Source organism: Mytilus trossulus, chromosome 11 (assembly GCF_036588685.1).
Source record: "Mytilus trossulus isolate FHL-02 chromosome 11, PNRI_Mtr1.1.1.hap1, whole genome shotgun sequence".
In the NCBI taxonomy this organism is placed as follows: domain Eukaryota; kingdom Metazoa; phylum Mollusca; class Bivalvia; order Mytilida; family Mytilidae; genus Mytilus; species Mytilus trossulus.
The window spans coordinates 39,459,012-39,471,570 of record NC_086383.1 but is presented as its reverse complement, the minus strand read 5'-3'; the positions used below and the strand labels follow the sequence as shown (position 1 = coordinate 39,471,570).

Genomic DNA, 12,559 nt, shown 5'->3' with positions numbered 1-12,559 from the left:
TCACAGGAACCTCATTTGCAGTTTGAACTGTGACATTTATACGACGAATTTGGTGAAAAGCTATACCCTAGAAGAACATTTGATATGCACTGCTATTTTATTCAATGGTCAATACATAGGTCTCTGCGGGACATTTTCAACATTTATATGCCCTGAAATTTTTAGAGTTGAAACTTATTCTTAAATTTTTTACTACCCACTTTTTTTTGCCTACCTCAGAATCAATTTGTTACCGTAAAAGTACGTTTTTATACTGGTTAAAAAATTGAAAACAGCACGTTTAATAGTTCTTTTTAGGTAACAGTCACAAGTTATGTTTCTTTAAGATCATATCTGGGAACCAGGATGTAAACAATCAAATTATCTATGAATATTAAATATATCCACCAAAGAGACATGATTTGCGGAACAGCTGTATTTATCAAGTGCAACCTGCATGGTCATTCTTATCAAATATCATCCCGATGTTGTGATTATTCTCATTATTTCAGATCGCATATAATTGTTAGCATCTAGCATCTACTTTATTTGAACTGCAGTAGAAAGTTGTTTCATTGACAATAATACATGTACCAAATTTCCGTATATTTAAATTGTCTGACGTGTATAGTGTCAAAAAGCATTCTTTTCTGTAAATATTTATACAGTTTACCGATCCCATTTTAAATGGTATATTTTTTTGGGTGCATTTTGGTGTGACAACAACATTTGAGTTGATAATCAGATGAAATAAAAGTCGCAAATATTCAGACCAGTTTAATTTCAATTCAGTTGTTATTGCATGAAGCAAAACAACATAAAATCTACTTGTGTCAATTCGGCCTGCGAAAATTTAAGTATATAAGTTTGTTTTCTAAACTTTATCATGAGGAATTTTTAGGTTTTTTTTAGAATCAAGATAGAACATTATATAGTCCTTTTGGGATACTTGTGGGTTAGATCATTGTTTTTGTTATAAATTATTCGTCTTAAAAATAAAGTAAATAATCGTTTCAGTAATTGAACCTGCAATGGATATTTACAGACAATAGTTGGACAACCCAATAGTTACAACAGCACACAATTACTATCAAATAATGCTCACAATAAGGTAGTTTCCCTTTTTATCGGGGACAAAATTCCCTTAAAACACTTTTTTTCTTAGAAACTTAGTATCTTCTGGGTATATTTTTCAATCAAATGACTAAGAGTTCTAAAACATAATAACATATAAGAAAACATAACAATTACCATAATTACATTCTGATCTATTCAGAACAAAATATAGATAACTAATAACTAAGGAACACGGACCCAACCAAAAACTCATGTTATTTCAAACCCGGTAAATAAACTAGTTAGGTAGGTCATATTCGTAAACGGGATTGTAGTTACGACATAAGTAGCATATCCGATGTCATCTCTGAAACGGATATTCCATAACGGTAAACCAACTCGTCCGTAAAATTTACGAAGGGATGATTCCAATTTCACCATTTGGAGCTCTCGGTTAAAAATCTTCCTTGTGAGCAGCAAACTCTCAATCAGGTAAATCATGATATGGAAAGTAAGCCTGCGAGTATTTAATCAGGTTTAATTCGGTAAAAAATATCCCGTCATGTGTTAGCTTATAAAATAATTAGTATGTAGTTAAAATGTACTTTTGTTTGAAATGTGGATGATCCATTGTGTGTCATAGTAAACTTTTGCAATGAACGTGGGGTACAATCGTTCGGTCACATTGCACAATAAAACCAGGCATTCATTAAACTATTGTCTCAAATCTCGGTCATCAGACTGATATGGATTCGTGTTTTACTGTACTTAACTGACAATCGAATTCAAGAAATAACAAGTGTTTAACAATCAGAACGCATTTGAAAAAAAGCTCATTGGGAATTTTAGAAGTTAACAGTTCCCACTAAACTTGTGACTCCATGAGCCATGGTAACTGACAGTTTAAACTATTTCTTAGGGTAACAACATTTGTTAAAAATAAATTTAGTCGATATTCTCTTAATTTCAAGAATTTAAGCAACATCATGATGATAGAAGATATTATTGGAAAACCAGTACTAGCAATTGATGTAATTGCCCATTTAATCAGAGCATTAGCCGACCATGCAATGACTGCAATGGAAGCTCAAGGAACAAGAGTAAACACAAATGACAAAAGGATACAATGGGTACTTACAGTTCCAGCTATTTGGACAGATAATTCAGAAAATTTCATGACAGATTGCGCAGAAAAGGTATAAGTCGATTGTTTTAAAATCTTTTATAGTATTTGATGGTATTTTCCTGCAAAAACACATTAATTATTTACAAAACTTGTTTTTCTTCAAAAGTTGAGAATCAAGATATAATAGTATATAACTTGTGCGTGAGATTATTTTTTCTTATTTTATCAATCTTATAAAAGGAGTATATAACTGTTATTTTATATAAGCTTGAATGCTTATTTGATATATACATATATGCAGTCCGTCAAAAGATAAGCACCAACTAAATATAATTGGCAATATTTTCTTAACTATCCAAAAAAATAATACTGATGTTTGGTGTAATGAATTTACTTTGATATACATAAAGAAAATACAATACTACCAAAAAGATTGAACTCCAAAAAACCCGTCAAGTAACTGTTTTTTGAAGGTCATCAGCACTTTTACAAACACTCCGTTTTAATACCTTTATATCATCTTCATACTGTACAACGTACAGGTAAAATTTGACATTCACCAAATCATTGTGTAGTATGACTAGATGTAATATATATGTGGTTAAACGTTTGGCAAAAAATTGGCATGTCAATGTAGGCAGTAGCACTATTTATATATGACAGACTGCTTATTCGTCAAGCTTACATCAACCCATTTACCCTTGCCCCAAAGCGCAACTCAACTGGCCCCCAGGTGGTCTTTTAGTGTTAGAACATTGATAAGGCAGTTCAAATAGTTGTATTTCCGAAATTGTACTAATCAATATCATTATAAAGGATACGTCAAGATGATGATAATGTGTGGCTGCTTAAAGATGCCCCTTATAGCTCAGCGAAACAATGGGCAATAATACGTCATTAAATTATCATGTGTCCGATTCCCCTGAGCACAAATCAACTTAGAAAAATATTCTTCTTCTCTGCGTATTTAACCCGGAATTTTTAATTCGGAAACATACGTCATAATTTATTTATATTGAACTCACTATATAAATAGGTAAATAAATATAACATTCAGTTGTTGTACAAGAACAGTACACATGTCTTATATATTATACGTAGATCAACTTACATGTAACTTAGATACATATTTATACACACAATGTATATACATGCAAAACCCCATATACAATATATTAATGCAAACATTAAAAAATACTTTAAAAGCAATTCGACAAAGGAGATCTGTTGCACCAATACAAGTTTCATGTCAGAGTAACTGTTTTTTTTATCTATAAATAAACAAAATAAGAAGAGGATTCGTAACAGACTATAAAAACATTAAGTATGGCTTTAATATATATGGTGTTCGTTCAATGTCCTAAATCTGTGTAAATATTTGGAATATGCCATTGGGTAATACCATCCACATGATTCATTAATTAATAATGTTAATAAGCAAAGTACCGTTATGTTAATAAAATATGTCTACAATTAAAATATAATCCAAACAGGAAATTCTTTCAACATTTTTAATATATCAACAAATGATCAAGTTTATTTTCGAATTCTAGAAAAATGTACTCAATATTATATTAATACGTGTAATAATCAGCCAACATAAGATATCGCATCCTCTCAAACCATGTCCAGAAAAGCATAAGATATTTTGAAAGGGTTTGATAAATTTGAAGCAAAATAACTACATGCCAAGTCAAATAACAAAAAAAAAAAAAACCCCACAACAGTCCATAGACTACAAAACAGTGCTAATAACCACAATGTATCATATTGGAAACGTGTGTTTCTTTTCGCTTTTAACAGATGTATACCTCGCTAATATGACCCTCCGAAAAATCAGCAAATTATTTATTGTTTATGCTATGTTTACTTTCTCGTTTTTTTATGATTAAAACTGTAAAATTTACAGGCTGGAATACAACAGGACCATCTGTTATTGATAAAGCAACAGGAAGCGGCGTTAATATACTGCCATCATCTCCCTTTAAATAAAGTGGGAGACGCAGAATTGTCTGGTGAAGAAACCAAATGTATGGTGGTTGATCTTGGAGGTATGTATTTGATAGTGGTGCACATATTTCTGAAATGCATACTATGTCTTCAGCAGGAAAAAAATTAAGTGGTGAAAATTTTACTCTAATGAAAGAATATATGTTAATTGATCAATACATAACAATTTATTTTAAATGTTATGTGTAGGAATCAGAGATTGTAAAGGTATCAAATTCTTAACTCCATTTCACATTAGAAAAATAAAATCAACGAATATTTGTGTCGAAGAAGAACAATTAAAAGAACTTTCACAGTATGCTTATTGTTATACAATCATGATATGACAGTGACATCATGATCAGTAGATCATTTAATGCCCTAAAGTGTTATCGTTACGTTAAACCATCCTATTCATTGCATAAGATAAAAAAAATAAAAAAATAATTGACGCTTTCTTGAAATGTGTGGCCAAACAATGGCTCTCATCATACCCTTAACGTATATGAAAATTAATTTTTACATTTACAAATGTTTTACTAATATTTCATTCCTATAAAGGAAAAACAAATAGGGTAAAAACGTAACAATTTGAAAAAGTAAAACCTTTTTTTACGTAAACTTGAGCAGTTCTGGTTGGATTCAATTTCGGAATTTTTTGGAGCGGAAAAAACCCCAATACAAACAAATTACAGACAAGTTAACGATTAAGGATGTTCGCTACTCTGTTTAAAAATAACAAGCTTTTTAAAAGACCGTTATGAATTGAAAGTATGTAAATAAAGAAACTAAAAAAGCAGAAAAGAATGGAGGGTTCATGCGCTTGTTTTCGAGATATAAGCCGTTGAAAATTTGGCGGGAAATAATTCTCTCTAGATTTTTCTTTCACTTAACATTGGCACTTTTTTTGTTTAAAAACTATGAAAAAATAACAGGGATTTCATAAGATTTTGAAATATGGCTTTTTAAATAATATGTAATGAAAATATGAAAAGAATTTTTTTTTTAATGTTAATACATGGATTAAACCAGAGGATTCCGAAAATCTGGCAAAAATTCAAAAAGTAGAGGAGCAAACATCCTTAAAATCAATTTATTTTGAGTAGATTGTGGGCTATAAAGAAACAAAAAAGAATAAATTTTTTGAAAAATCACGCGTATTCGCACAACAAATAAACCAAAGATGCATCATCGGAATGAGTGATTTGTTGACTTACATATTGGTTAGTTTATTTATATGTTAGCAGACAGTCGATATAAATTGTGGACTTAGTTTTGCACTAATATCAACCAGAGTTTGTACTGAACCTTTTCAAAGACAGAACCCAAATATTTTACATAGTTCACATCCATATTTATGGATGATGTTACGTCCTTGAATAATGCTAATTTGAATGAGGGCCTACTCATACTATCAATATATCACAGGGAACTTGAGCTTTAAGATTTACTGAAATAAGATGCGCAGCTTAACATCATTAGATTTTGATCGACTTTGACACTTATGGGCGACTTAAAAAAAATCAACGTCGCTTTTAAATCAAGTTACATGTATAATTGAAATATGTGTTGGTTGTAATATAGTTCTGTTCATACCTTATGCCAGTAGATAATCACACAGTACGGGATTCAATTATAGGGTGTGCTCCGGACATAAAAACTACATTAACAATTCCAATTCAATTCAATTCAAAGTTGTATTGCCATATAAACTTTACAGTTTGTGACATATAACAACAACAAAAACAAATATAAACAATAAATAAGCAACTCAAATATATACACAAATTCAGGTAAATATTAAAGGGTCCCCTGTCCTCAGTTCCATTGACTTTTTTTATAAGGATCCTAGTTTATTCACTTGTGTTGGTGTTGATGGGTTTAGTATATATATATATATAACTTTGTCATTGTCAGTGAGATTAGCAAATGAATTACTTTCTCTGTTAATTGCATTACAATATGTTAATCTAGTATTTGAATTATGAGAAACATATATTGAGAAATGTTTCTCCAACTAGTACTTTGCATTTTTTCGAAGTCTCTCTTCGCGAGGAATTTTAAAATGCCTCCCTTTTTCAATTAATAATGAATGGTCACTGATTCTAAGTTTTGTAATTAATTTTCTAAATTCAAAGTTTGGGTTAGAGAGGTAAGGTTTGATCAATAGATTTGGCTCAAGTCCTTTATAAAAATTTAATTTACTTTTATCATCAATAGATTTCAACTTATCCAACAACAGGTTGTTGTAGTATGAGTTTATTTGGGGTTTAATATAGCTTTTAATATTTTGAATTGTTTTAAATTATCACAGGTTTTTAGTCTATCTATATTAATGTTAGATTCAGAAAGAATATCTTTTACAAATGTGAACCATGAATAATTGCCACAAGAATCCAAAGTTTTAGTTAGTTTAAAAGATTCATGTAATAAGGGATTCAAATGTGAGGTGAAAAGCCTTGCTAAAAACACAATGGTTTGGGTTTTGATATGACATTGATTCAATAGGCAGTCTTAGTCTTCCCAATTCGTTCCTTGTACCAAAATTTTAGGCACTCTTGTAAGTGCCAAGGGTAAACTTGCAATAACCAAGATGCAAGTTTTCTATTGGAGTTTTGTCAATAAAATTTAATGGGTCCACAATTTTTCCAGAAACCAAAGCTCTTTTTTTAGCTTTGCAATATGTTATATATGAGTCCAAATATGTTATTTCTGAATTATAAGTCAATATAGGTCTCACTAAGTTATTTGACACTCTGATAGGAAGGCTGCCAAGAGAATTATTATATGTTTTAATAGAAATCAAAACCTTTTTTGCCTTTTTTGATAAATCAGCTGTTCTATGACTGAGATTACCATTTGATTTAATCAGCAGACCCAAGTAGGAATATTCGGAAACATTCTCTATTTTTTTTTTTTTATATACAAGTATAGATGTTTCAGGCTTTAGCTTTGTTGTTTAAAATACCGTACTTTTTGTTTTATTTATGTTTAGAGAAGGCTGCCAGTTTTCACAAAACATGGAAACTTTATTTAGACTATTTTGGAGACTCTCCTTAAATTCTGATAGCAACAGCAGATCATCAGCAAACAGGAGGGAGCCTAGTTTACTATTTATAAGCTCCAGTGGACTTGAGTTGTCATCTTCCAAACCTTTAGTGATATCATTTATAAAAATATTGAACAAAGTAGGACTTGATGAATCCCCTTGTTTCACACCTTTAGTAATGTCAAAATAGTCAGAAATGTGATCTTTATATTTAAAAGAGGATTTTGTATTTCCATATTGTTGTTTTATTACTCTGTAAAAAGACTTTCCTTCTCCCATTTTGCATAATTTACATAGAAGGGCTGTCCTCCATACAGAGTCAAATGCCTTTCGTATAAAGTCAATGAAGCATGTATATATTTTTTTGTTATTTTTGTGTATAAATTAAAGATTTTAATATGAAAATACTGTCAGCAGTTCTGTGGTTTTCTCTGAAGCCAAATTGACAGTTATTCAGCTGTTTATCCACAACTGTGATTAGTCTATTATTGAGTACAGCATTAAATATTCTAGGAAGATTACTGATTAAAGATATACCTCTGTAATTATTGGGATCAGATTTGTCTCCCTTCTTATGGAGTGCGATTATAGACGAGTCCTTCCATGATTTTGGGTATATACCCGTTTTTAGAATTAAATTAAATATTGTAACAATTAACTTAATTATTACTTGATTTGAGGTTTAATTATTTCATTTATAATTCTATCTGATCCAGCAGACTTTTGAAGATTTAGTCCTCTGATTACCTTTTCATTATTTATAGATGAAGGTTTACCTTGATCTTGAAAATGTTTTATTAAAACTTCTTCATCTTTTAATACCTCTGGTATTTCATCTTTTTCTGTTTTATTCTTAAGAGATTTTAAAATTTTCCAATATTCCTTTGGATTTTGATTGATATATTCACTTAAACAATTATAAAGTTTTTGTTTATATTCATACTTTTTCTGTTTTAACCATTTTCTTCAAGTTTTTTTTAACTAAAAAAACTTTTGCTTTAAACTATTAATATTTGGATTATTCCTTATTTTGTTTCCTATTTCATTTATTTGACTCTTGGTTTCATATTAACAATGTTACAAGGAAAATAAATAAAGTGTTGGTGCATCATGTTAGTGGTCACTAGCATGACTATGTTTGACTGTTACGACGTATCAGTGTCTCATTTCCCCAGATATCTTTATATAACAACAAAGTGGTTTTATCTGTAAGTTTGCTGATTTTGTCCTTTTTATTAATGATTCTGACATGAAGTAAAAATATCACATGATGGTTGATGGCTACTCGCTTACCGTATCGGCATTATCAGACTTGGTGACTTATAAGTCCTTGTGATTCTGTCCGATTTTGTTTTTATACAGATTTGTCATTTCTTTATTAGTTTCAATATTTAAAACTATTATAACATTAGTTTAAACTTAGTTGTTGTAATTAAATTGATAAAACAGTTTAAATTTTGTATGTAGGTACCACAGTAGACATATCTGTGTTTGGGAAACTAGTTAAAGGCGGTGAAAAGGAATTAGGTAGAATAACAAGAGGAGATTGCGGTGGAACATCCGTCGACAATGGGTTCATACAACTGTTTGAAAATATCTTAGGGAAACATCTTCTGAACACCATGGAACGAGAGCATTTTAAAGATTACCTAGATTTGCTTACAGGGTGGGAAGCATCTAAAAGGACTTTTAAAGCAGATGATGAGATAAGTATCAATGTACCAAATCAAACTCTGGACTCACTTTGCAAAAGACATTTGCAAAAAGACTTTTCTACTGTGTTAGAATCTACTTATGCAAATTCAATTTCCATAAAATTTAATAAGATGAGAATAGACAGAGATCTGTCGAAGAGCATTTTTGATAACACTATAAAGAGAATTTTAAAATTACTGCAAGAACTGTTTACAGTCTTTGATTTTCAGACTGAAGAATTAATATTTTTAGTTGGAGGCTTTTCAGAGTGTAAATTGATACAACTCACAATTAAGGATGCCTTTCCAATGAAAACAATACTAGTACCAGAGCCAACTGATCTCGCAACTCTGAAAGGTGCTGTGCTTTATGGTCACAACAACGAAAAATGTTATGGTATGTTTCTGTTTGCTGTTTTTTTTTTTATACTACCAAGAAAACATAAAAAGAAGTACATGTCGAAGATCATTGACATTTAGATACAATTTCTCAATTGAATAGTCTGTTGTCGATTTGAATTTTAATTCATGTGTTGACTTTTTATTTTGAGGTCCTTTTGCCAAACCCAATTTCAATCTAACAACTAACTTTACAGAAAAAAATCTAAAACACAAATTTGATGCAATCATTCAAGAAAATTTCTAGAATGATTTGAATGCTGAAATTGTTGATGCTATATATAATCTACCCTATCTTGTTTAAGTATATAGGTAAATCAAAGGCTATAACTTCTATCAAAAGTCAAATGACTGTTTCGATCATACTTGCATATGAGTAAATTATCTTCTTGGTCAATAATGTGTCTTTCTTTTTATAAGAGTGATCATTGGGCACATGCGTATTTCAAAATACTTAATAAACACAACAATTTATTAACAAGAACAATAGACAAAGACAAGTCTTACAAGCAATTTGTACCTGACCTCATAACAGTCAATTAATAACCGAATTTTTATATTACTTATAATCCCTATATCACTGTAACTTGATTCGAGCTCATATCCTACATACATGTATATATGAATTGAAACGTTTATTGTATGCGACAAAAAACAACACATATAGAACATATTAAATAATTTTTAGATACGCTTCAATATTTTTTTTTTACTGACAAGATGATCTCTGAATTAAAGTCAAATACGTGGGGGTATACTCTTCAAATGTTTATAAATTCCCCACTGAATTATCTTGTCTTTTACCTTGTTCTGTCATGTCTGTGATATATCAACGATAAAGTTTGTAAATCATTTGCATTACATAAAACGATCAGCACGTTTTTTTGTAAACTCTGCTTGTTTTATAGATTTTTTTTTGAAATTGGTCATTCCCTGTTTTAATATGTTTATTGTCAATGATTCCGACATATTATAACCCTAAGTAATTCGCATATATTCGACATCTTGTTAGAAGGTTTACTAAAAGAAAAACGGTAACGTTCTACAATACAAGATCGCCTGTTTGCCTTTGTCACAATGTTTGTGTTGTACAAAAATGGTTTCTGGATGCTCACATCTACTGACAAATATGTCATGCGTGATAAGGACTAGTATTTTAAGGAAGAGACCATATTTACAAATTACCAATACATACAATACGTAGGTGTTATATAAGAGACAGTCCGGAATGACAGAAGCGAGACATTTGAATTGCCACTTGAACCCTAAAGAGGCATTGGTGTATTGTCTCAATTTTGGCCGGATAATTGTAATTTTTTGGACAGCGTAATGTAAAATAAACTTTTGCAAGGGTTCTACTGCCGATCAGTGAAAGACATGCAGTGCCTATATTTTTTTTCTTCAGTTTTTCGGAGGGGGATTGAAGGTGAAATAATTGAACGAAATACACCCTTTATAAGCTATAAATTCTTTGTATTCTATTCATGATATTGTTGCATATACCTAATTGGACTAAGTGCTGTATATATTCAGTCATATTATGCTTCAAACTTATATAAAAAAAAAATATTCTATTTATATTTCTTGAACTTTAATGAATGACCGTAATTTACATATGATTCATGTTTTAATCTGCAAAACTGTTCTGCTACTGAGTCTTTTGTACTCAAATTTTCCTAGCAAAGAATGACATAAAACGTAAGCCAAAGTGGAATTAAAATTTTAGTTCAAATAGTGTTAAATATTTGCAAAAGATAAAAGTTACTCGAACGGCTTTCAAATATTCCCTTTAATGCGTTTCTGATGAAGGTACGCCAGAAAAGCGCATAGGACTCATTCAACATGTGCAATTGATAACTTGTTATTTTCAGATTTATTACAACCATATGAAGCAAGCAAATTGATCTCGTCCTCATAAGAGTACAAAAAGGACTTTATAATAATGATGACTTTTTACACTTTTAACTGATGGACTGGTTAAAGAGAACGTATTCTATTTAATGAATGCAAATGATACACTTAATTGGTTTGAATTATTATTATAGATAGAAATAAAGTTAAAACAGCAATAATATTTAGCAAAGTAAGGTCTAAAAGTAGTCAACATTACTATATAATTGTCAGTTGACCCCTCAATGAGTAATTGCCCTATAATATGCATTTTTAACACTTTTTCATGAATATATATAATCTTCTACAAAAATCTTCTGCTGTCAAACTGCTTGGCCATATTTACCCAAACTTGGACACAATCATCATTTAGGTATCTAGTTCAAAAATGTGTTCAACGACCCGACCTGCCAACCAAGATGATGTCCATGGCTAAAAATAGAACATGGGGTAAAATGTAGAATTTGGTTTATATCTCCAAAGCATATACAGTCAAACTGACAGGAGGCAAACACGTTCATCAGATTTAGATTTATCTGCACATAATTTTTCATTGTTGGGTTGCTGCCCCAAAGTTGGTAATTTTACTGAAATTTTGCGGTTTTTTGTTTTTATGTTACATAAAATTATAGTATCTAATAATATCTTATATCTTATACTGCTACTTATGATTCTGACCTTATTTTACATGACGTTTAAAGCATCAGTATATACAGGTGAGCGACACAGGCTCTTGAGAGCCTCTAGTATAATATTCATACTGAAAATATCTATGTCTTTCAGAATTGCAAACAAATATATCGTTTGTGCCATTTGATGAAGATATCATCGACAATTTTGATTTTACTAAAAGGTCACCACCGCCACTTTTTACCGAAGACTCAGAAGGTAAACATAAACAAATATAAGTGAAATCATAACTCTTGATTGCTTTATTCGATTCATAACAAAAAGATTTTGAACAAAGTTTTTTTTTTAATAAGCACATTGTCTACATCACGAGATTGTGGTTTCTAGCATTTAATATCTTTTTGACAGAAAAATCGTACAAAGCGGTTGAACCAAACAGAATACTTAAACTTATTAACTTAACGTAGATGTTTGACGGTTTGATAGTACCATTAGTAGACAAAAACGAAACGAAAGCTGATATAGTTTTATTAACTATAGTTTGAGAAGAGGATAACACGTGTGCGCAACTGAACCCATTGTTGTTGTTGACATGGAAAATAAAATGCACAGCTTCTTGACCCGCTCGGGAAGGAAGTAAATAATTAGATCTACCCTACAATGTAACATTGTGAAGTTGATTGTCTTTACACGTGACATAGTTTACGCCACCTTAGCACTTACATGGCAGTAAGGCCGTGTTAACAT

At 30.6% G+C, this 12,559-nt stretch overlaps 1 protein-coding gene across 1 annotated transcript; it reads left to right on the top strand.

Moving 5' to 3' along the window:
• Positions 1-2,024: 2,024 nt before the first annotated feature.
• LOC134690039 (heat shock 70 kDa protein 12B-like) lies at positions 2,025-11,210 on the top strand. The gene is made up of 4 exons (XM_063550010.1): positions 2,025-2,231; positions 4,071-4,212; positions 8,667-9,290; positions 11,164-11,210. The coding sequence occupies exons 1-4, from the start codon at positions 2,025-2,027 to the stop codon at positions 11,208-11,210; spliced, it is 1,020 nt and encodes a 339-aa protein (XP_063406080.1).
• Positions 11,211-12,559: the final 1,349 nt, after the last annotated feature.